Genomic DNA, 24071 nt, shown 5'->3' on the forward strand with positions numbered 1-24071 from the left:
CCTTAGCACTGCTGCAGAGGCGGGAGAGGCTCCTGCCACCACTACTGTGCTCCCCAGCCATGAGCCCGGCTTCCGGCTGAGCAGCGCTCCTGCTGTGGGAGCACACTGACCACCAGGGGGCAGCTCCTGCATTGAGCGTCTGCCACCTGGTGGTCAGTACGCTTCATAGCGACTGGTCGCTCTGCCGTTTGGTCGATTTGCATATTAGCATTTTATTATATAGGATTTTACGTGTGTTCTATAGATATGTTTTCTGTTGTTACAATGCAATTGTATATAACTATCTAAAATTAAAAGTTTTATTTGAATGACACCAATTTAACTTAAATGGCATAAAAAGAACTATACAGCTCTGTCCTCCTTTGTTATTGATGTCACAGATTACATCTTTGTGCATAGATTCAAAAGTTGTTTTTTTTTTATTCTGTAGAAAACAAAAGCAGAGAGTGGAAAGGAAAGGTTTTAGAGGGAGCTATGGTAGGAATGTAGGGTTTTTCTACTTTAGTTTGATAGGAAGCCAGCGGGGAGCAGGGGAGGAGTAACTCCGAAGGCTCCCCAACTGCTACATGGAGGCAGGCCTGTAGAGGGTGCACAGGGAAGCACGCGACCCTGTGCCTGGTTGTGCTCAGTTTAGACAAGAGGGACCAGTTGCCATCATGGTAAGGAGCTGCATTCTACATGTGATTTGAAGTATTTAGTAAACCACTGGTCTACTTTTATATTATTACTAGAGGTCCCTTAGCCCAGTCTGCACCCTCTCCAATCTGGGACCCCTCGGGGGATGTCCTACTGCCGATTGGGCCTAAACCGGCAGTCGGACATCCCTCTCGCAATCTGGGACTGCTGGCTCCTAACCACTTGCCTGCCTGTCTGCCCCTAACCACTCTGCCTGCCGACTTGATTGCCTGCCGACTTGATTGCCTGCCAACCTGATCGCCCCTAACCACCTCTGCCTGCAGACCTGATTGCCCCTAACCACCTCTGCCTGCCGGCCTGATCACCCCTTAACTGTTCCCCTGCCGGCCTGATTGCCCCTAACTGCTACCCCCTGCCGGCCTGAATGCCCCCTAACTGCTCCCCCCTGCTGGCCTGATCGCCCCTAACCGCCTCTGCCTCGGCCCCTGCCACCGTGGCTTTGTCCGGAAGGACGTCCAGAAGATGTCCAGAAGATATCCGGTTTAATTAGCATATTACCCTTTTATTAGAATAGATAAGCAAATGTGAATAGTGGGATAAACAAGACTTTCAGTTATTATAATAAGTTTAAATTTTTACAAATATTTAAGTTAAATTCATATAACATCAGGTTAACCTTTTTTTAAAAATTTATTTCAGAGAGGAAGGGAGAGGGAGGGAGAGAGAGACATCAAGGATGAGAGAGAATCATTGATTGGCTGCCTCCTGCATGCTCCTCACTGGGCATTGAGCCCCCAACCCGGGCATGTGCCCCAACTGTAAGACTTGAACTGTGAGACTTCCTCGTTCATAGGTTTATACGCTCAACCACTGAGCCACACCAGCTGGGCTCAAATTAGCCATTTTAAAGTGAAAAATTCAGTGGCATTTAGTACATTCGTGTTGTATAACTGTTAGTTCTATCTAGTCCAAAACATTTCATTACTGCGGAGGAGAGATTGTTCCTCAATCTCTTGTCTCTTCTATGAGCTGGCCCCAGGCCGGAATGGAGGTTGCTTTCCCCAAACTCCCCTTAGAGACTGTCTGCATGTAATTGCTAACATAAATCACCACCCCTCCCTTGCCTCCTGGTATGCGCCGCTTCCTGGAGTAGGCCGCTGTCCTATCCTGGTCAAGCATGTCAAGTAATTTCCCGTACCTGGTAGCATTCATGTTAGTACCTGTGACTATGCCACCCGCCTCACCCCCTTTCCTTGGCCCCCATATAATTCTTTGGTTCCTGCCGAGCTGTAGGGAGATAGGCTTGGTCTTGCAGCTGCCCAAGACACACTTCCTATGTAACTTTCTCTTCCTAAAACCTGTTAATGACAAAACTGGAATAGCCAGCCTTTTTTCTTCAGTCTTTCCTGCCCTTCTCTTACGGAGGTAGATTTTTAGGAGGTACATTTTTCGTTTCCAGGCTTTTCCTGGGTCTGTGTGTACTAACAATTACCTTAAAAGGAAACCCTGTAGCCCTAACTGGTTTGGCTCAGTGGCTAGAGCATCGACCTGTGGACTGAAGGGTCCCAGGTTCGATTCCAGTCAAGGGTATGTACCTTGGTTGCGGGCACATCCCCAGTAGGGAGTGTGCAAGAGGCAGCTGAATCGATGTTTCTCTCTCATCGATGTTTCTAACTCTCTATCCCTCTCCTTTCCTCTCTGGAAGAAATCAATAAAATATATATATTAAAAAAAAAGGAAACCCTGTATCTATTGAGCAGTTGCCCCTTGCTTTTTCTTCCTCCAACCCCTGGCAACCACTGGTCTGCTTTGGCCTCTGGATTCACCTGTTCTGCCTAATGGAATCACACACTGTGTGATCTTCTGCATCTGGCTTCTCTTAGTGTAACGTTTTCCAGGTTTATCTCCATGATAGCATGGGTCAGTACTTCGTTCCTTTTAACGGCTGAGTAATATTCCATTGTACATTGTATACACCACAGTTTTTTATCCATTTATCTGTGGTAGACATTTGGGTTGTTTCTAACTTTTGGCTGTTGTGAATAGTGCTGCTATGAACATGCATGTACACGTATTTGTTTGAAACACGTGTTTTCAGTTCTTCTGGTTATATACCTAAGAGTGAAAGTGCTGGTAATTCTCGTTGACTTTTTGAAGAACCAACAAACTTTCCCACAGCAGCGGAACCATGTTACACTCCCACCAGTCATGAACAAGCATTCTAATTTCTCTACATTTCCACTAACACGCCCCCATATATATATATTTTATGAAAACCATCCTAGAGGATATGAAGTGATATATTGTGTTTTTGATTTGCATTTCGCTAGTGAATAATGATATTGAACATCTTTTCATGTACTTGTCCATTTGTGTATTTCTGGAGAAATGTCTATCCAGCCCTTCGCTTATTTATTTTTAGTTTTTGTTGTTGCATTGTAAAAGATCTTTGTACATTCTGTGTTCTAGATCCTTTACTAGTTGTGTGATTTACAAATATTTCTCCCTTTCTGTAGGCTGTCTTTTCACTTTTTTGACAATGTCCTTTGATGAATAGATGTTTTTAGTTTTAAGTCCAGCTTTATCTATGTTTTTCTTTTGTTGCTCTTGCTTTTGGTGTCAGAGTTTAGGTGTTTTGATTGAATTACATACTGAATCCTAGTGAACATGGTTATTTTTATTGAGAAAACAGCATTTTCCTGTTTATGCAGTTGGGAATGTCCTTTGTAGGGGTGGTCACAGCTGAGTGCATGGAGTTAGGCTGCGTTTTGCCCCTTTGGAATGAGGGGAGTTGCTTCAGCTGATGGATGAGGTCCTGTCACACTCTGATAATCCTTGGTTTTATGATCCTCTTAACCAGGGGTCCTCAAACTTTTTAAACAGGGGGCCAGTTCACTGTCCCTCAGACCGTTGGAGGGCCGGACTATAGTTTAAAAAAAACTATGAACAAATTCCTATGCACACTGCACATATCTTACTTTGAAGTAAAAAAACAAAACGGCAAAAACACCCGCATGTGGCCCGCGGGCCGTAGTTTGAGGACGCCTGCTCTTAACTCTTAATAGTTTGCATATCCCCTCACTCTGAGTTCATCCACATTTTCTGGCAACCTTTAAATTCAGTGTATATACACCCCCACCTTACCCCCCCTTTAGCTAACTCTCCTATTTCAGATCTACATGTCCAAATTTCTGTTTTGAAACCTTTTGTTTATCCTGTCAATTCTGTATAAGGGTGTTTGTCTTGTTACATCCTCCCCTGTCCTTGAACGTGCCCTTGAAAATTGACAAAACATTGCTAGGTTGCTAGATGAGAATGATTCTTAATTCCCGTTTCTTTCTTTACTTAGGCCCGTGGTCGGCAAACTGCGGCTCGCGAGCCGCATTTTGCTGCTCTGTTGACCAATGAGTTTGCCGACCAACTGCATAAGGCATTACCCTTACCCAGAAGTTTTGACTTCAGGTTAAAGACATTAGTACATTATTAAAATGTTTGTGTTTTTTTTAAGTGTTTTTCCCTAGCAGTGGTCAGCAAACTCATTAGTCAACAGAGTGGCAAACCGCGGCTTGCGAGCCGCAGTTTGCTGACCACTGACTTAGGCAGATTGAAGACTTTTAAAATGTTTTGAGCCTCTTCTGTGTTCCCTTTTCAGGTGAATTTTCTCGGTTTTACCTATTTTATCTGTGTGACTCTTACTTGGTACATTTATTTTGTATGAACTTTTCAGTAACATGAATAACTTGTCATATTAGTGGTAGATCTTTTTCCTAACATTTTTATTTCCATTCTAAATTTTGTGGGTTTTTTTTTTCTTTGACGAAGTTTTGAATTGTTACTGTCTTCCACTTTGATCTCCTTTATGTTGATGCTTAAAGTCCTACCCATCCAGAGGCCAGCTGCATATCCACATGAATTAGTTTCTTCTTTGTGACGATCTGGTTTATAGTATCAAGAGAGAAGCAAAATGGACTGTTTTAGCATCCTCAAATAGCCATTTTTGCCTGTATCACTTATTGATAACATCATTTCTTTCCCATTGATTTGTGGTGTTTCCTTTATCAAATTATGACTACGTGCTAGGATCCAAATCTAGGCAATTCAGATGTTCCACTGTTTCTACATACTTTTTCTTTCTAACTAAGGCTTAACTTATTTACAATAAAGTCACCCTTTTAGTGTTCAGTTCTTTGAATTTTGATAGATGCCTCCACAATCACCGATCACTCCTCCCTCAGTTTTATCATCCCTTGAAGGTTCCTTCTGACCTCTAGCCCCAGGCAGCCACTGAGGTTTTCTGTTCCTATAGTTCTGACCTTCCCAAAGTGTCATCTAGGTGGATCAGACACTATGTAACCTTTCTTTCTTTTTTTAAAAATATATTTTATTGATTTTTTTTTTTTTTTTACAGAGAGGAAGGGAGAGGGATAGAGAGTTAGAAACATCGATGAGAAAGAAACATCGATTAGCTGCCTCCTGTGCACACTCCCCACTGGGGATGTGCCCACAACCAAGGTACATGCCCCTGACCAGAATCGAACCCGGGACCCTTGAGTCCGCAGGCCGACGCTCTATCCACTGAGCCAAACCGGTTAGGGCTATGTAACCTTTTTCACTTGGCATAATGCATTTGAGATTTATCCATGTTATTGGGTCTACCAGTAATTATTTTTATTGCTACGTAGTATTCCATGGTGTGGATGTACCACAATTTGTTTATCCACTCTCTAGTTGATGTGAATTGGTTCTAGGTTTGCAAATAAAGCTAATTCCAAGTTTTGTGTGAACATAAGTTTTCCTTCTATTGGGTAAATACCTAGGTGTGGGATTGATGCATCGTGTGGTAAGGGTGTGTTTATCTTTATAAGAAACTGCCACATTGTTTTCCAAAGTGACCCTAGCAGTTTACGAGAGTGCCAGTTGTTCCACATCCTTGTCAGCACTTGGTGTTGTCATGCTTTTTTAAGCCATTGTGATAGGTAGGTAGTTGTCTCTCATAACAATTTTAATTTGCATTTCCCTAATGACTATGGATGTTGAACATCTTTTCCTGTGCTTATGTGCCACATGTGTCTTTGGTGAAGTGTCTGCGCACATCTTTTGCCCATTTTCAAATTGGGTTATTTGCTTTTATTATTGATTTTGAGAGTTCTTTATACTATATTTTGGGTATGGGTTCTTTATCAGATAAATGATTTGCAATTTCCAGTTGGTTGGCTTTTCTTGTCATTCTCCTAACTGTGTGTTTCGAAGAGTGGACATTCTTAATTTTGACTGTCTATACATTGTAAAAGTCTGCATTATGCTTCTGGTATTGTATCTGAGAATTCTTTGCCTAACCCCAGGTTACAACGATTTCCTCCTATTTCTTCTTGAAGTTTTATAGTTTTAGATTTTATATTTTGGTGTGATCCATTTTTCGTTAGTTTTTTGTTTTGTTTGATAAATGGTGCAAGGTATATAGGCTTCTGTGGGCCAACCAATTTACTCATAAGAGATTTAAGGGAATGACAGGGTTTATGGTAGGAGGGTATGTGGAACATCCCCTTTGCAGTGGGCTGAACAAATGCTTTCCTCTGTGTAAAAGGTCTTTCCCAGTGGCAAGATAGCTCACCCTGCACATTCTGCCATCCTTGCTATCAAAGCTTTAAAAAAACAATAAGGAAAATGAAAAGGTGTGCATAAATTTCCTTTATACTGTTCCTTGGGGCTTAAAGTGGAACTTGTGTCCAGGTGAAATTATATACAGTAGTGTTCCTGGAATAAGAAGCATTTCCTAAAGCTTTATCAAAATCAGCTCTTGAATCAATTGACCTTAAAGAGAATCTCAGGGGTTTTTTTTCCTTAAAAAATTAAATAGATGATAAATATGTTCTTCCTGGCTAGGAAGTGGTATTTTTTAATCAGGAAGAATGGATTTAAATATCATTGAGATATGGGAAAGCCTTCATGCTTTTCTAATCCTCACCTGAGAATATGTTTAATAACTTTTTTCTTTTTAGAGAGAGAGAGGGGAATGGAGGGAGCGAGGGAAGGCGGGAGAGGGAGAGAAGGAGGGAGGGAGGGGGGAGAGAGAAAGAGAGAGAGAGAAACATAGATGTGATAGAGAAACATTGATCAGTTGCCTCCTGTACGTGCCCCGACTGGGGATTGAACCTGCAACCTAGGTATGTGCCTTGACCAGGAATTGAACCCGCAACATTTTGGTGTACGCAATGATGCTCCAACCAGCTGAACCACTTGGCTAGAGTGAAAAAGCATTTACAAGTTATACTTCCTTTTAAAATATAAAAGTTTGCCCTGGCTGGTGCGGCTCAGTTGGTTGGTCCAGTGCACCGAAAGGTTGCTTGTTCCATTTCCGGTCAGGGCTCAGTTCCTGGTTGGGGGCATGCAATCGACATTATGCTCTCACATAGATGTTTCTTTCTCTCTCCCTCTCCCTTCCTCTCTAAAAATCAATAATCATCTTTTAAAAAATTAATGAAATATAACATTTTAAGTTAATGACACATTAATTATATTCAAAGGCAAATGCTTGAGTGAAAAGCAGCTGGCACTTGGGGGCATCTTTTTCTAGCTTACTAGTTTTTCCATTGAATTTTCATCGAGGCTCAGGCTGGCAGAGGTTAGAATGGAGACCTCGAGGCATTGCTCTATGTGACTTAAGAAATCCTGGAAAGACCTACCAAAGGAGAATGAGGCAGTGACCGGGCAGCATTTATTGGTATTAGCATCGCTTTGTTGGGATGGGACAACGCTGGATTCCAGCCAGTTGTGGTTCAGCCAACAGCTTTGTCCCCTGACTTTCTCTTAAATTCTGGGTGTGGAGTCCAGATACCCGGGTCGAGGTGTGGTTCTCCGGCATTAAAACTGAATTCTGGGCACATGAGGTGGTGTATCTGAACCTGCCTGCCTTAGGTGAAGGGGTTGGGTTCTCAAACCACACGCCCCTCATTAGTAGCATGAGAACTGGTGGAGGTCTAGACCTGTCCAGTGAATTTGAAAAGGATTGCATTTATTTAAGGAAGGAACATTTTTCTCACGTTTTGAAACTGTCTTTTTTAATTTGTCTCACGTTGCTGAATTTTTAAAAATTGTAGTAAGGTACCCATAACATTTACCGTCGCAACCACTTTGAAGTAGCACGAAGTGCATTTACATTGTTGCGCACCCTCCAGAATGGTGTCACGTTGTGAAACTGAAACTCCACCCATTAAACACCCCCCCCCCCCTTCACACTCCTCCCAGCCCCAGCAACCACTGTTCTGCTTCCGGGGTCTCTAAGTTTGACCTCAGATGAGTGGAACCATCCGATGTTTGTTTCTGTGACTGGCTTATTTCACTTAGCATTGTGTCCTCAGATTCACTCATGTAGCACAGGATTTCCTTCTTTTAAAAAAATTAGTTGATGCTGCTCATCAGTTATTCAGATGTGTAAGTACCTCTAAGTATACAGTTTCTATTCTTGGTCCTGGAGGGAGACATGGGAAAGAGATGGCGTCTGCTGTCAGTTACCTGTAGTAAGGACATGCACACAGGTAGCTGTTATGAATTAGGGGAAGTTACGTCCCACGCAGAGGAGCAGAAAAGGGGCTGGAGTCTCTGTAACTGTTCTGCAGACCAGCGCGTGGGATGACCCTGGCGCTTGTTGGAAATATAGACTCTCAGGCCCCACCCCCGCCCCCTCATTCAGACTGTAGCTTAAAACATTTTTTATTTATTTAATACATTTTATTGACTTTTTACAGAGAGGAAGGGAGAGGGATAGAGAGTGGGAAACATCGATGAGAGAGAAACATCGATTCAGCTGCCTCCTGCACTCTATCCACTGAGCCAAACTGGCTAGGGCAGATTAAAACATTTTTTAATTGAGATATAATTTACCTATAACATTCTATTAGTTTCCGGTGTACAACATAATTTTTCAATAATTGTTGTATTTCTTTCCTTTTCCTTTTTTATCCTCACCCGAGGATCTGTTTATTGGTTTTTAGAGAGAGAAGACGGGGGGGGGGGGGGGGGGGAGAGAGAGAGACAGACAGAGAGAGACATTGATGTGAGAGTGAAACGCATCAGTTGCTCCCATATGCACGCCAACGGGATCAAACACGCAGCCTTTTGGTGTACAGGGCGACACGCCAACCAACCGAGCCACCCGCCGGGGTGGATTTCCTTCCTTTTTAAGGCTGAATACTCCGTTGTGTGTGTATGGGACACTTCGTTTATCCATTCATCTGTCCTGGACACTTGGGTTGCTCCCATTTTGTGGCTTTTGTGAAGAGTGCTGCTATGAACAAGGAAGGGCTATTTTTAATTTTAAAGTTTTTCTTTTTACTTAATTTTCTTAACACTTCAGTGTCCAGTACTAATATTACTAGACACTAACTAGTAAGATGTACTATTGGTAATATTTGAAATGTTGGCGTTTAAAATTTCCTTGGGTGATGTGTGTTGAAATATTGCAGGGTGATGTCTGTAAAGTACTTTGAGCATAACATGGATTAGGTTGGCTCATATTAAATCACTGTTTTCCTAGGTCAAAAACAGACAGATATCAGCCAGTGCCTGGGGTTCAAACTATTTGTTGAAAGAGAAAGGAAGCAAATGTGGTGACAAATGGGGTCTCCGTGTGAAGAACACACAGATGTCTGTACTGTCTTCCACCTCTCTCTGTGTTTGAACTTCCCGAAATGAGGAGTTGGGAACAAAGAGGTAGTCGGCGTACAAAAATGAACTCTCAGCAGATCCGTGTTTGTGAGGTTAAGCGTGCTGACAACGTTCTCGCTGGGAGTAATTGCCTATAGAAGCATTTACATGCCCTTGGGATTCTAAAACTCTATCATTGATTCAGAGTATAGAGAAGAAGGAAAGCTGTTTCACTGTGTGAAACTTCTGAGTCGGCATGTGAAAAAGAACAACAACAACAAAAAAAAGAACTCTATAGATGGGAATTAAGAGAAGCCTGGTAACATCTTACGGAGTCTCTTTTCCGTGGATGCCGTTTAAAGACAGATCCATGGTAGGAGAAAGAGAGAGAGATCATCGGTTTCTCACAAACCAATGCCTGTTTTCTCAGTTTTTGTCAGATCAAAAATGGCTTCTCTCTAGGCGTGGTCCTGACAGTCTCTGTCAGAAAGGCTACATGTCTGGAATTTGAAGACGTCTTATCCCCACCCCCCTCCCCTTCCCTTGTTGCCTCAGGTATGAGCCGAAGCACATGTTGCTCAGGGTTCCTGGGGTCGCTGGGCAGCCAAGGCAGATGGGTCAAGTTATGAGATGCTAATTCCTACTCCGCTTTGGAACGTGTCCCTGTGATTATTACAACCTCTGGTTTTATTTTTTTTTTTTCTGTTTTGAATCCAAAACAGATCCCTAAAGAAGTGGCTGACATCTTCAACGCCCCTAGTGACGATGAAGACTTCGTCGGCTTCCGAGAGGACGTTCCCATGGAAACCCTCTCCTCGGAGGAGAGCTGCGATAGTTTTGACTCGCTGGAGTCGGGGAACCAGGTACGGAGGCTTCCTTCCGAGGCGGGCGTGTGGGGCCGGGAGCCCGGATCTGGGTTCGAGTGCCCTTTTCTTGGACCGTGGTCCGAGATTGGTGATGCGCGTCCATTGCCCAGCATTTTATTTTGTAAGCACCAGGCCTTCGTGTTTCCAGAAACGGGTGAGAGTACCTAGCCCACTGTTGCTGTTTAAATCCTTTTGTACAGTAAATTGAAACTATTTAAAAGAAGGGGGTCTCCCCTGATCAGATCCATTTTCTGTGCAACCTCGGGGCTGCTGCCTGTGGCACGGCTGGGTCAGAGGGCCCCTCGCAGCTGGCGGGGGAGGGCTGCCCGGCACAGCGATGCCCACAACACGCGGGGCAGCCCTGGAACGTGTGGTTACCGGGGGCCGGCGGTCGGCAAACTCCTGAGTCCACAGAGCCAGATATCAACAGTACAACGATTGAAATTCCTTTTGAGAGCCACGTTTTTTCAACTTAAACTCTGTAGGTAGGTACATTGTTATTCACTCAATGAGGGTACTCCTAAGCTGGCCTTTGCTAGAAACTCAAGGGGCCAAAGAGCCGCATGTGGCTCTCGAGCCGCAGTTTGCCGACCACTGCCGTGGGGCAGTTGCGTCCCTGCCCCCGCAGCGTGGTTCTGTCCGCACCTCCCTCTTGGAGTTGCTGGGGAGAGCATTTTTCTCTCTGTAACCACTTTGGTTGGTGGCATCCGTACGTTACCGCTCTCTGAGAGTTAGATTCCCGGAGGTTCATGTTGTGCCCGAGCAATCACACGGCCCGCCGAAGGATCTGGCCTTTTCTCCCGAGGGCATTGTGGCGCTCCAGTTCCTCCTCCTCCCTCGACCGTGGTCTCTGGTTAAAGGCTGTAAACGAAGCCCCCCTGCTTCAACCGGGCAAGGACCGGGAGGGAAGCAGTTCGTTCCTCCCTGGCCTCGGTGGGAGCTGTCCTTTCCCGGGCCACGGGCCCCCCTCTCTGGGGGCCTCACCTTACTGGTCTCCACAGCCTTGACCCCGCCAGCCCCCTGCTTCCGCTCCCCACCTTCTCTTCCTCTCGGTTGCACCTCTTGTTCTTTGTTGTCATCTCTCCTGTGCTTCCTGTCCCCGTTCGTGGGCGTTCTCGAGGCTTTGTCTCCAGACGTTTCACGTAGTGGTCTGCGTCGTTGGCCTGGTTTCAGCCGTAACCTTCACGTTTGAAGGCCGGGCTTCTCCCTCCAGCCCCAGGAGTATTTCTGACAGCCAGCCGGTCCGGTCCTGATTAGTCAGGGAGATCTGGAACTCACCCCTGCCCTCCCCTCGTCGTCTGTCTCGCTTCCCCTTAGCTGTCTCCATCTCTGGTGTTCTTGACCTTTCTCCTCCTCTCCGATCTCCCCGACGCCCTTCCTGAGTTAATCTCTCCTCCATTCCGTCCCTTCTCTTCCCCGTAGCCCTTCGCTCAGCTGTAGAACTGACCAGGGCTCATAACCTATCGCCTCGTATTGATTTTTAAAAATAACCCAGGGATCCCAGAGAGCCAGGAGCGGTGCGAGGGCTGTAACCTAGAACGCAGCGAGGCTGTGTGGCGTGCATATTTGCTTCATGCAGACCCACGTTCCAGACGTTTCCTACACCCTGTGGAGTGAGGTGGATACGCGCCTAGGCCTTGGGTTAGGACTGTGGCTCAGTTTTTTCTCTATCAGAACTCGCCGCCCAAGATACTGACTTCTCCCAGGCTGACCACTGCCCTGTGAGGCCAGCTCCGAGGCTAGACTGCGGAGGCCTGGACGGTGGGAACGTGCTGCTGTGAGGCCGGCCTCTGCAGGCTCTAGGCAGGGCCTGTGGGTGTCTGATCCACACATAGACCCCTTGCCCCGCATCAGCCTGCGGGGGCCGGCCCTGGGCTCTAGGAACCAGATGTTTCCTGCCCTCGGAGATAGCAGGTTCGTGGTAGGTTTCCCCAGGAGCCAGCCGGGCACCTTTCTTCCTTAATCATAAATCCTCGTCTGCCGCTTCCCCATCCCGACCCCCCCCCCCCCCCCCACACACACACACACACACTCAGATCCATGTTAACCATCCGAGAGGAGCCGCACGAACTTGTACACAGTATGTGTGGCAACGCTGAGTTTGGTGTGTCTGAAACACAATATGAATTTCACTTTCAAGAAATTTCCTGTGTGTGTGTGTGTGTGTGTGTGTGTGTGTGTGTGTGTGTGTTTTCCAAGCTATCAACAAAGGAACAAAGTAATTTAGCTCTGAGCACACTCACTCCAATTACCCATAGTCATTCATAGGAGACATTTTTAAGCTTAAAAAGTGCTGGATATAGGCACTTTTCTCTATCCCCTGTAAGTTTTTCCACTTGTCTGTCTGTTATATCTGTTTTTCTCCTAAGATTATCTGAGCTCAAAGAAGTGTATCATTAAAGTCAGGCAAAGGCTTGGGGGCTGATGTAGATTCTCCAACCACACGTGGCGTGCGGAGGGGTCAGCTGCTCTATTGGGAGTGGGAAGAGGCGTCAGGCACCTGGGGACCTGGTCCCCAGCCCTGGGTGCCAGCATGGAGGAGGCTCTTGGTGGGTCTCCCTTCTGAACTGTGCTTGCTTTTCCCTTCTCACTTTCAAGCATGCCATTTAGAAAGCCCAGTTTTCTTCTTTTCATTCGTTCAAAAGAAAGAGAACGTCTTTATTTGAAGATGACCTCCTTTTTTAAGAGTCAGTTATGTAACAGCCGTCCTTCTGCTCGCTTGCTGTCTGGGCACTCCTGGGGGTCATGGAGGGTGGCAGCGTCCCTCAGTCCTGTGGCAGTGGGCGAGGGAACCACTGCCCTTGGCCCATCGGTGGGCGGGCGGGTGGGCGGGGGAGCAGGGTCTCCAGCCCCGTCTTTCCTGCGGAGACGCCGTGGTCTGGGAAAGGCAGGCGTGCTCACTGCCTCGGAGCGAAGGCTCTGCGTGGCTGTTATAGAGAGGAAGGCCGGCGTGGGAGGGAGCCAGGTTTCCCCTCTCAGCTTCTCCCCACCACTTTGTGGTTCTGTGGGAACGCAGACATTCCTGATGGCCAGCCTGGCAGGAGGAACGGAACGCCAGCCGTGCCTATCGGTCAGACAAGCCGATGGAGGCTCTGGACATTGAGTTTTTGAAATCATTCAATTCGTGGGTTTACATTTCTGTAAGCTGCAGAAAGTGTGTGTGTGCACGCTTATTGTGGTAAAACATGCATCACAAAATTTACCACTGTAACCATTTTAACTTTTAATTATTTCAGAGAGGAAGAGGGAGGGAGGGAGAGAGAATCATTGACCGGCTGCCTCCTGCACGCCCCCTATTGGGGATCGAACCTGCAACCTGGGCATGTGCCCTGACTGGGAATCCAACTGTGACCACCTGGTTCACAGGTCGACACTCAACCCACTGAGCCACACTGTTTGGGCATTACCATTCTTAAGTGCAGACAAGTTTCCGGTTTCTTGCCAGCGAGACACTAGGTGGCCTTAGGTACGTTCCCAGTGTTGGGCAGCGGACACCATTATCCATTTCCAGAATGTGCTCCTTGTCTCAAACGGAAACACCGCACCCATGAAACAGCTCCCCACGGCCCCGTGCCCCGGGAACCCCTGTTCTTCTCTAACGTGTGTGTGCTTTTAATTTAGCAGGATGTGCGCTTCCGTTCCAAGTACTTCACAGAAGAGCTGAGAAGAATTTTTATAGAGGACACCGACTCGGAGACGGAGGACTTTGAGGGATTTACACAGAGCGACCTGAGTGTAGACAGTAGCCCAGAGGGAAAGGTAATAATGAGCCACACGAGGGAGTGTGGGTTGGAGGGAGTGTGGGTTGTAATAGCTTCCGTCCTGTTTCTGAATTCCGTTTCCACTTGGAAGAAGTCACTTCACAAAGAGAAAGGTTTTACTTGTTCTTACCTGTTTATCTCTAAAGCATTAACACAATGCAAACGTTGCCATTCCAGGGTGAATCCCTGGTCCCCCAGTCCATTGTTCTCTGTGGGGGGGGGGGGTGAACCCAGTCGTCTCCCCTCCTTAAGGTCTTTAAAGTCATTACTTCTTGTGTGTGAAGTAATGTTCTTGCGTTTGTAGTTAATTTGGCCAAAGTCTTGGAGTCTTCCCTATGCATTTTGACTTGGATATTTTTTTGATGTGCTTTGTGGTGGCATTTTTGTGTTTTGCAGAGAGAGGGAGTTTAGAGAAACATCGATGTGAGAGTAACATCGATCGGCTGCCTCCTGTACCCCTCCTATTAGGAATCGAGCCTGCAGCCCAGGCATGTGTCCTGACCGGGAATTTAACCGTGACCTCCTGGTTCATAGGTCGACGCTCACAGGCCGGGCTAGCACCCATTTCTCTCTGAAGATGCGTCTTAGGTCCTGCACGCCGTTTTCTTTGTTCCCCGTGTTACTTGGCACCCAGACCTGCCAGCTTGGCTGTTCCCTGCGCAGGAGCCCAATGTGGGGTGCTTTGCTTCCAGCCCCATGGTCTGAAAGGAACGCAGTCGGCCAGGGGCTGAGAATTTGTGTTCCTACTAAGTTCCCAGCTGGTGCAGGTGCTCCTGGGACCACCCTGAGGGGAAGCCCTGGTCCAGGCTGTAGACCACGGAGAGAGTCCTCCTCCTAAACTCAGCTCCCTGGGGGCAGGGGGCAGCGAGTGCCTGCCCTTGGGCTTGATCCAGCACAGACTACTTGACTGAAAAGCTCAGGGGAACTACTAAGAAGAAGGGGGAGCTTTCAGCTATTTAATTCTTGCCTAAAATAAGGTCTGATGGTTTTACATGTGTCCTTTTGAAAGTCTGTTACAACATCTTTGTTTTTCCTCATTTTGTTAGCTCCAGGGGTCCGATTTGAGCGAGGATGGGAGTGAGGCCTCCGTGAGTGAGGAGGAGGGAGGTGACGAAGAAGAAAAGGCCACGCCCAGGAGAAGCAGGCCCAGGAGAAGCAGCATCGGTCTCCGCGTAGCCTTGCAGTTCCCCAAGAAACTGGCCAAAACAGCCGGCAAGAACTCTCCTGAGCCGCTGTTTTCCAGCTCTTGCTCACAGGACCATACAAAAGCCATTCTCCGGAGAAAGAAAAGCTGCAGACAAGGGAAGGAAAGGGAAGATTCGGCCTCCGAGCCTGAGGATGACTCCAGGGACGAGGAGGGCCAGGAGAGCTCGGACCCGCTGCTAAAAAGGACCATGAACATCAAGGAGAACAAGGCCATGGTAAGGCCGCACCTGGGGGCGGGCACGGGGCTCCGGCCAGGCTCCCAGACTGCACCCTGCCAGCTCTGCTCTGGCTTCTCTTAGGAAGTGTGCACCGGGGACTGGGCCTCCCTTTCTCTCTTCCTGAGCCCCAAGCGGTAGTTCCCTGGTGGCTCTGGTTTGGGAACAGGAAGAGACTCCTGCATTATTTTTAACCCCCTGCCCTGTACCTTGAGCTCATGCCGCTTCCAGTGTGGGAGTGAAGTTCTAACTCTAGTGGTTTTGAGCCAAGAGGAGCTGAACCACTGGCTTGTTCCCGGCAGAAGGAAGCTGTAAACAAGGTGTTGGGAGCCCACTTAGGAGTGGCCGTGGGCAGGCGTCTTGCAGCCCAGAAATCTGTCTCCTGGGGTCGCCTGCTGTGGTTCAGGACATTATCTGAAGGAATGAAACGGGTCTAGGCATTAAAACAAACAACTTTATTTTAAAATGTCTTCCCTCGATTAAGGCAACAAAGCGAAATCCGTGTCTAGTTTTTCTGCACGTGGTCAGTGACTGTTGTTAGCGTCATAATTCTGCATATACAGAATTTAAAAAATCCTACCACGCAGAGTCACTTTTAGCATTTTTGGTGTATGTCTTTACATGACCCTTCTTTAAAAGAAAATATTAATGATACTGTATATACAATCTTATATGGCAAATAAGTTACCCAAGGAAATAGAAAGCTCGATTTTGGGTGGAATTTATCCTAGGACACATTTGTCTTATTATCAGCGAAGGGGAATTTTTAATACTGAGTCTGTCTGCCTCTTGATAAGAACTAGGTTCTGCCCGGCCTTTTAGTGACACCCATCCATGTGTGTAACCCTAAAACCAAAAAGAATCCTCGTGAAATGGCACGATTGGCATATTAACGGCTGTTAATTGTTCTTAGGTGTTTATTTGGAACTATTTTCGGAATTTTTATTGATGAGAACTTCGGTTTCTTGGAGCTCTCAACAACTGTCAGAATGATCTAGTTCAGCGGTCACCAACCTTTCGGGCCTCACGGACCACCGGTTGGCGACCGCTGACCTAGTTGAGCCTTTTTTGTTTTGAATGTGATGCAACTTGATTCAGGTGTGCAAACCCGTGTCCCAGGGCCTCCCTGCTAACGAGTGGCCTGGTCAGGATTCCGTCCTGATGCTCCAGGTGTTGGCCATCCCAGGGCCGTGTTCATCTCGACCCGTCCTGGTACATGAGGAGCGGGCGGAGGTTTTATTCCCGTGAATGGTGATCCTGGCATCTCACCCGTCCCCATGAAAGCCTTTACCCGTGAGGTTAAAGGGATAACAGCTGTTAAGATCTTACGTAAACTACGTCAGTCAGGTGTCTCACAGCTGCAAAACCGAAGACTTGTGTAAGTGCTGGGTGAGCTAGACTTGGGAACACTTACGTGCCACCCTTTCTTTGTTCCGGACTCCAGCTGGCTCAGTTACTGGCGGAATTGAACTCGGTGCCCGACTTCTTCCCGATACGAACCCCGAGCTCAGCTTCCGTAAGTGGCGCTCCTTTTAATTACTTATTCTGGTTGCCAGGTGGCTTGTATTCCAGAAGGCACCCAGCTGCACATGTCTCTGCTCTCGCTTTCAGAAGAAGAAAACCGTGAGGCGGGCCTTCTCGGAGGGGCAGATCCCCAGGCGCACGAACCCCACCCGGAGCGCACGGCCGCCTGAGAAGTTCGCCCTGGAGAAGTTCACCGTCTCCGCCGCCCAGTTTGCAGAGGAGTTTTACCGCTTCAGGAGAAGGAAGACCATCAGTGGGGTATTTTTTTACCTTAGTAAACAAATTATTTTGTCTAAGCCAGCGGTCCTCTAACATCATAGTCGCTCCGGGGCTTAAAAGGGCAGAGGTCCTGCCCCAGTCGATCTGCAGCGGCTGAGAATTGGCAGTTTTATGAATTCCCAGGTGGCTCTCGTGCTAACTGCAGGGCCCGGGACCTCTGGTGGAGGCAACGCAGGCCTGGCCGAGGCTCTGGCCAGCTTTGGGGTTTTGCGTGGGGGAAAGGAAAGAGAGTCCTCCTAGAACTCTGTTTTGGGACTGAGGCATTTCAAGTGCCTTCGGGCAGGAGGGAGAAACTCTGGACTCTTCCGTGTGTGGGTTTGGCTGTTCATGGTGGTTAACGTCCCTGTCCTCAGAGTTGCCATGGAAGGAGCTTGACACACCTCAGGGAATGAATGATTTCAGGAGGATAGGAGAGGGACGCAGTTAACACTAATTAATGGTGTTAGAACTCTTGAGAGTGTAAAGTTTAAAAAAGTGAAACCACTCAGCACATCTGATGCCGGCTTCTGCTTCGTCCTCTCGCAGGGGCGGTGCCAGGGGTACCGGCGGCGGCACCGGGTGTCTTCCTTTCGGCCCGTGGAGGACATCACTGAAGAGGACTTGGAAAATGTCGCCATAACTGTCCGAGATAAAATCTATGATAAAGTTCTGGTACGTCATACAGGACGACAGTGCACATGATTGGGACTCTCGTTGGGACTCCGAGGCGCTAGGATTTGAAATCCGGCATCGTTTGTACACTGTGTCTGGGCTTACACCCGGCCCTCTCCCCAGGGCACCGAGGGGGCTCTGAATCAGTGGGTCAGCTGTAAGTGGGGAAGGGGAGACGGCTCGGAGCAGGAATTCTCATCAGAAGAGGGGTTTGTGTGGAGGGAGGCGGGGGTTTCGTTTAGAAAAACATTTATTTATAGTTGTTCTATTTTTAATATATTTTTTATGTTTTAAACCAGGGGTCCTCAAACTTTTTAAACGGGGGGCCAGTTCACTGTCCCTCAGACCGTTGGAGGGCCGGACTATAGTTTTAAAAAAAATTATGAACAAATTCCTATGCACACTGCACATATCTTATTTTGAAGTACAAAAACAAAACGGCAAAAACACCCGCATGTGGCCCGCGGGCCGTAGTTTGAGGACGCCTGTTTTAAACATTGAAAAATATACTGGGCTTTTTGGTTAATATAACCATAGAAGCTAAAGTTTGAGAGACTCTGGTAGGAGGTGGGTTAAAGGTTCCTCTCGACGGTAAGCCTTGCTTTCGATTGGGAGGGGGACAGCTGTCGCAGGCGGTACTGAAATGCGAGGCTATCCCGGCCACCAGGATCCGGGTCGGAGCTGAGCGGTGCTGTCGGGGCGCATGGCACTCGTCGTCGCCTGTGCCCCTTCGCGGGCCCTGCCCCTCCTGCTTTCCCTCTCGCCTCTCTGATCATGTCATTTCTTCCAGGCTCCCTGCTCCGTCTCACCTGCCCTAATACGCTTCTGTGGCCCCAGAACTGAAAGTGCTTACAGGCTGCCGAGGGTGCCATGGTCCGCTCGCCTCTAGGAGAGGGCCAAGCGCCCCACAGCGTGGGGCCTCGCGGGCATCGCCCCGGGAATCCGTGCTCAGCCACTCACCGCCTTCTCCCCTCAGGGTAACACGTGCCATCAGTGTCGGCAGAAGACCATCGACACCAAGACGGTGTGTCGGAACCAGAGCTGCGGCGGCGTGCGGGGGCAGTTTTGTGGGCCGTGCCTGCGGAATCGCTACGGGGAGGACGTGAGGTCGGCGCTGCTGGACCCGGTAGGAGCAGCGTGCGCGTTTGCCATGAGTGGTATTGGCGACGGGGAGCTTTCCAGTGGGGCTCCCTGGACCCTCTCCGTTCTCTCTGCATCTTAAGATGCTGGGAGAAATGAAGAAGAGGGTTTCCTTCTGGACAGGGAGTGAGCTGACCAGTGGATAGGACAGGAGGAGACAAGGCTACACTGGGCTTTCCGGGGTCAGCCAGCCTTTCTTACACGGTCGGGTTCAGCGAGGCACTGCTTTCTGTGTGCCCGGCCCTGCTCTGAGGGTTCCCACCAGTTAATGCATTTACCCGTATGAAGTAGGTCTATAAGCTCCCTGTACCTCGGTTCCTTCTGTAAAATGAGTAGCATGGTTAGTAAGTCTGACCTTGAACCTGGGATTCTGTGCTCTTACCCTCTTGTATGGCAGTCATAGGGGTAGATATACTGTCCCTAATTTGCAGATGACGATAAACTGCCACTCAGGTGACGTGATTTAACCACAGGTACGCAGATGGGAAGTGGAAACCCTAGCGTTCACACCCAGGTCTCACTGATCTTTTTTTTTTTACCAGAGTCTACTGGTTATGCTAGCTGGCCTAAAGCCAACATTTTCCAGTGTCTCTCCATGTGTGATGTTGGGTGATCAAACTTTCTGGGCCTTTTTGAGAGGAAGGAGACAGGTTAGGTCATCCTCCCCCAGGGACATAGATGAGAAGGTAGCAGAGAGGCCCGCTGAACCAGGCCTGACAACACGGGGGCGCCTGCGTCCTCTCCTCCTAGGGCTGGATGTGCCCTCCCTGCCGGGGGATCTGCAATTGCAGTTACTGTCGGAAGCGCGACGGCCGCTGTGCCACAGGGATCCTCATTCATCTGGCCAAGTTTTACGGTTACAACAACGTCAAGGAGTATCTGGAGAGGTGAGTCTCACACTCGAGGCAGCTCGTGGTTGCCTCGTTTCAGGCTGATGCTTACAATCCCCCTGGGAATGTAGCTCTTTGCATTGGAGAGGCTCGGGCCTGATGTTTTCCCTGTTAGGAAGTTTCCTTCTTTGCTAGGATTTTCAACGTGGGGCTGCCTGTGTAATACAGAAATGGAGAGTACGAGGCAGCCTTGACCCTACTGGGCAGAGAAGAGAGGTTTGGGGGATGTAGGACGAGGAGGTGGAATTGTGCTTCCCCATAAACATGAAAAGCACAGTTTCAGAATGAGAGGAACCCTAGCTGGGGCCTGCCTCCAGGGCCTGACACCAATGAAGCAGGAGTCAGGCCTGCTCCTACCAATTCCTTATCCCACTAACACCCGCCTTTCTTTTCTCAGCTTACAAAAGCAGCTGGTAGAAGACAATTAGGAGGAAGAACCACCAGCCAACTCACCTTTGTGTTTTCCAGCAAGACATGCCCTACGTACCATTTGTGCCTACAATTTCTTACCGTTGCGTTTTTATAAAGAAATTCTTTGTAGATTTAAATACTGCTTTTTGTTAAGATTGTTTATATGCTTACAAAGATATCTCAGGAAGACAGCTAAGCACCTTGAGGAATCTTGTATACACAGGTTAATGATTAGAAAGCAGCTACCATTCAGGTAAGTTCCAGAGAAAACATTGTATAAGTAGCTCTTGCCTTAGGCACTGTTTAATTGCAGATGCTGCCTTGACCTTTTACCTCCCAGTTAGTAACTCTAGGCCACGTTGTTACAGCACCTTCAGTTTACCTTATGCTGGCCAATCGTTCAAACCACCTAGTGTAACCTGCTCTGGGTGATTGGAAATTTCTATTGCAGAATGTTCCCCTAAATTACAAAGTGCAATTAACCACAGATGAGAGTACTAGAGTTTTCGTTTTTATTAAAACTTGAATGAACAAAAAGTGGACTGTCACGTTACCGACACTGGAGGCCTCGGAGCGTCCGCCTCTTCATTCAGGATTGCCTGGGGCCAGTTGCGTCTATATTTTAAAAGAATGTAAGAGCTAATTTTTAATTTAAGAAGACTTTGTTTACTATCTTACAAGAACTAAAATCCCACTTACTGACCAGGAGTCTTCCAACCCCTTTGTTTTTGAGGTGGTTTTTCCATGGGAGCTTGATGAAAATGGGAGAGACACTGTTCTGGGGAAAGCTAAAAATTAACACGTTCTGACTAGGTTTCCAAGTATTTCTTTCTACGTTTGCCTCTCTCTCTTCCCCACTTTTTAAGGATGGTGTTTAAGAAAAGTTAATGCACAGTTACTTAAAAGTTACAGAAGCTGGAACGTTTTATGCCTCTCAGTAGAACAGAGGTGCAGGAGAACAGCGCAATGACAATGAAAAATCCTCACCGTGTTCGCCCGCCGGGCCTGGAGGAGTGAGGCCCCATCTACGCCTCCAGCAGCAGAGCCACGCCTGCCAGGACCCACTTGGCCGTCTTCTCTTTGCTCCTCAACCTGAAGGTCCAGATGTAGTTGGGGCCCCTCATTTTGGTTCTGTACACAGGGCACTCATAGGTGTGTTTGGTTTCCTGTCTGTCCGTGGGTATGGCTTTTGCAAAGATGACTGGCATCGCCGATGTCAGCTCCTTGAGGCGGGCTTCAGCAATGGTTCCGGACTGGGTGTCCCATCTCGCACCTACAGCAAAAAGAACGCGTGGGTGGGACACGTTGGGTCGCATCTTGTAATTGTTGCAGGCAATAAACGTTCCGGTTTTGTCACGTTGCTGCTGGTCGGTGACTTCCTGACTGAGCTGGGCCAGGACTGAGGTATGAGAGGGAGGTTAAGATTCCTGCTCTCCACGCACACACGGTAAGCAGACCACTGCTCCTGAGCTTAACACCTACACTCTTAGGAAACGTAAGTTTTCTAAAAACAGGTCCCACAACAATCCAGACGCACTAAAGCACACTAGTTTGCCCTACCTCGGAAAGCAAAGTGCATTTGAATGCTATAGAATAAAAGACGCCTCATCCAATTACCACATTCTCTCCCCACTGCCCCTTATCTTACACCGCGTTCAGGTACCTCATTCCCATCACCTGCCCTCAAACACGTGTACGTGTGGCACTTGCTCTAGAGAGGAAAAAAGAGCATTCTGGCCCAAGACTAGGCCAGGCATTTCTGAAAGTGTTCTTCAGGTACAAATGCACAGGCGAATAAAACTGGAAAACATTGCACACTCCTCCCCTTAGAGCCGTGGTTCTCAACCTTTCTAATGCTGTGACCCCCAACCATAAAATTATTTTCGTTGCTACTTCATAACTGATTTTGCTACTGTTAATGAATTGTAATGTAAATACCTCTGTTTTCTGATGGTCTTAGGTTGAGAACCGCTAGCAGGGTCACCTAAGGCCATCGGAAAACAGAGATGTTTACATTACTATTCATTAACAGTAGCAAAATTACAGTTATGAAGTAGCAACGAAAATAATTTTATGGTTGGGGGTCACCACAACATGAGGAACTGTATTAAAGGGTCGTGGCATTAGAAAGGTTGAGAACCACTGCCTTAGAGGTTTGTAATGTGCATCGGCGTCTTAGAGGCTCGTAGAAGTCTTGCAGTAAAAAAGTAGTACAAGCAAGATTTTGAACTGATTATATTGAAAAGCAAAATAATTTAAATTCCGTGTCGGTTGTGAATGATCCTGTGGTGTTAATATCAGATACATGGGCAAATCTAAGGGAAAGCCATCACCCCAAATGCCTTAAAATATGCTCACGTTGGATCCACATCTTGGCATTTACATTTTTAAAAAGCAAGAAATGAGGTGGATGCCGATGCGAGCGAATGCTGAGAGAAGGTCATTCTTTAAGGGGGGTGCCTACCTTCCATGAAGAGCCCGTGCAGATAGGCGCCTTCCCTTGGGGGGTGGCCATAGTCTTCCTTGTTTTTTTTGGTCACGTCGACCGTCAGGCACATTTTATCCAGCGGCCACGCGTTTTTTCGAGCCATGGTCTGCATGATTGCTGCGGGAGGGGAAGGCACAGGAATGCATGCATAGTGTCGAGTTGTACGTCAGGTTCCCAGGAGCCACCAGCAAGCCGGGCATCTACTGAGGCTGCCCTGGTCCCGCCCAGTGCTGGGTTCTGTGTATTTGCACGTGGCCACATTAGAGCGAGGGCTGGTACGCGAAGGCCTGCAGGACAACCTCGCAGCTTTTGGAAATGAGCTTTTACTGGAACAGCCACGCCCATGGGGTCAGTACTGTCTGGTTGCTTGGGCACGGTCGTGGCAGAGGCTGTGCGGCCCTTGGCAGAAAACCTTGGCGAGAACGAACCACATCCCACCTCACTTGGCTGCTCCTGAGCCTCCTTCCCTTTGAGGCTGTGCTGCCCGGAGTGCCATTTCCTCCGTTGCTCCTGCACCTTTTCTGTAATGGCCACCGCGTGAGGCCCGGGGAGCGGGGCGGGGAAGGCGACTCAGGGCAGGCTTTCTGCCGGGGGTGCGGTTCTGTGCGCGGCAGACCTTACCAGTTAAGAAGGACTGAGGGTTGAAGAGGCCAGAAAGCCACACCACAGCCGGGAGGGCGAGATCTTGTGTCCAAGTGTCCAGTTCTCGGCATCGCAAGAGGAGGTCATTAAACCTGGGTCGTAGAAGGTAGGAAGAAATCGGCCTGCGTTTTATTTCTAGTACGATAGACATTTCTCAGTAAGATTAAGTAAGTGGACTGTGGGGCAGGGTGGTGGTAGCAAGGTACACCACTGAGAACCAGGGAAACCGTTACCCGATGATTTGCAGACTGTGGTTCCTTTAAAGGAGATTGCATATCTTACAGCTATTACTATTAGGGACAAGAAACACGGGGGAATATGGAAAATTTGTCTCCATTATCCAACAGTTATTTAGCTCCTCTTAGTGGTGACTATACACAGGTGATCTGTGTAAGACCTGGGCTCACAGGTGCCAACACGGAACACGGAGGTACGTGCAGGATGCATAGGAAGACACAGGAGCAATCACCCGTGTGTGACGGGGTGCGGGGGGGTGGGGGGGAAGGGCTGCTATGATTGTTACTAGACGGGAGTTGCCCAGAAAGGCACAGAGAGGAGTAGAGCATTTGACAACAGCCTTCCCACGTGCGATAATTACCTGGAAGCAGGAAAGGTTATTATAAAGTTACTTTATCCATCACATGCCTGGGGTTTGAGAAACTGCTGTTTTTACTCGGGTCCTTGCCTCTCAGCTGCGGTTATGCAAGGGAGGAAGTACC

At 47.9% G+C, this 24071-nt stretch overlaps 2 protein-coding genes across 3 annotated transcripts in view; one reads left to right on the top strand and one right to left on the bottom strand.

Moving 5' to 3' along the window:
- CDCA7L (cell division cycle associated 7 like) overlaps positions 1 to 21218 on the top strand; it is a 34011-nt gene extending 12793 nt beyond the window's left edge. Inside the window, exons 2-10 of one of the 2 annotated variants that reach the window (XM_079786508.1) lie at positions 10002 to 10142; positions 13770 to 13904; positions 14953 to 15327; positions 16772 to 16843; positions 16939 to 17109; positions 17656 to 17781; positions 18758 to 18907; positions 19672 to 19808; positions 20209 to 21218. In XM_079786508.1, coding sequence (XP_079642634.1) covers positions 10002 to 10142; positions 13770 to 13904; positions 14953 to 15327; positions 16772 to 16843; positions 16939 to 17109; positions 17656 to 17781; positions 18758 to 18907; positions 19672 to 19808; positions 20209 to 20239 — 1338 coding nt within the window. In that variant the 3' untranslated portion in view covers positions 20240 to 21218. Of the gene's footprint in view, positions 1 to 10001; positions 10143 to 13766; positions 13905 to 14952; positions 15328 to 16771; positions 16844 to 16938; positions 17110 to 17655; positions 17782 to 18757; positions 18908 to 19671; positions 19809 to 20208 lie in introns of both variants that reach the window. The other variant, XM_079786507.1, reaches the window with a different exon arrangement.
- A 13-nt stretch (positions 21219 to 21231) lies between these two features.
- DNAH11 (dynein axonemal heavy chain 11) overlaps positions 21232 to 24071 on the bottom strand; it is a 201131-nt gene continuing 198291 nt past the window's right edge. The window contains exons 80-82 of the mRNA XM_079786504.1: positions 23332 to 23444; positions 22687 to 22827; positions 21232 to 21495 (exon numbers count right to left, since the gene is read on the bottom strand). Of these exons, the coding sequence (XP_079642630.1) occupies positions 21248 to 21495; positions 22687 to 22827; positions 23332 to 23444 (502 nt within the window). The 3' untranslated portion in view covers positions 21232 to 21247. The remainder of the gene's footprint in view (positions 21496 to 22686; positions 22828 to 23331; positions 23445 to 24071) is intronic.

Source organism: Cnephaeus nilssonii (genome assembly GCF_951640355.1).
Source record: "Cnephaeus nilssonii genome assembly, chromosome: 12".
NCBI lineage: Eukaryota > Metazoa > Chordata > Mammalia > Chiroptera > Vespertilionidae > Cnephaeus > Cnephaeus nilssonii.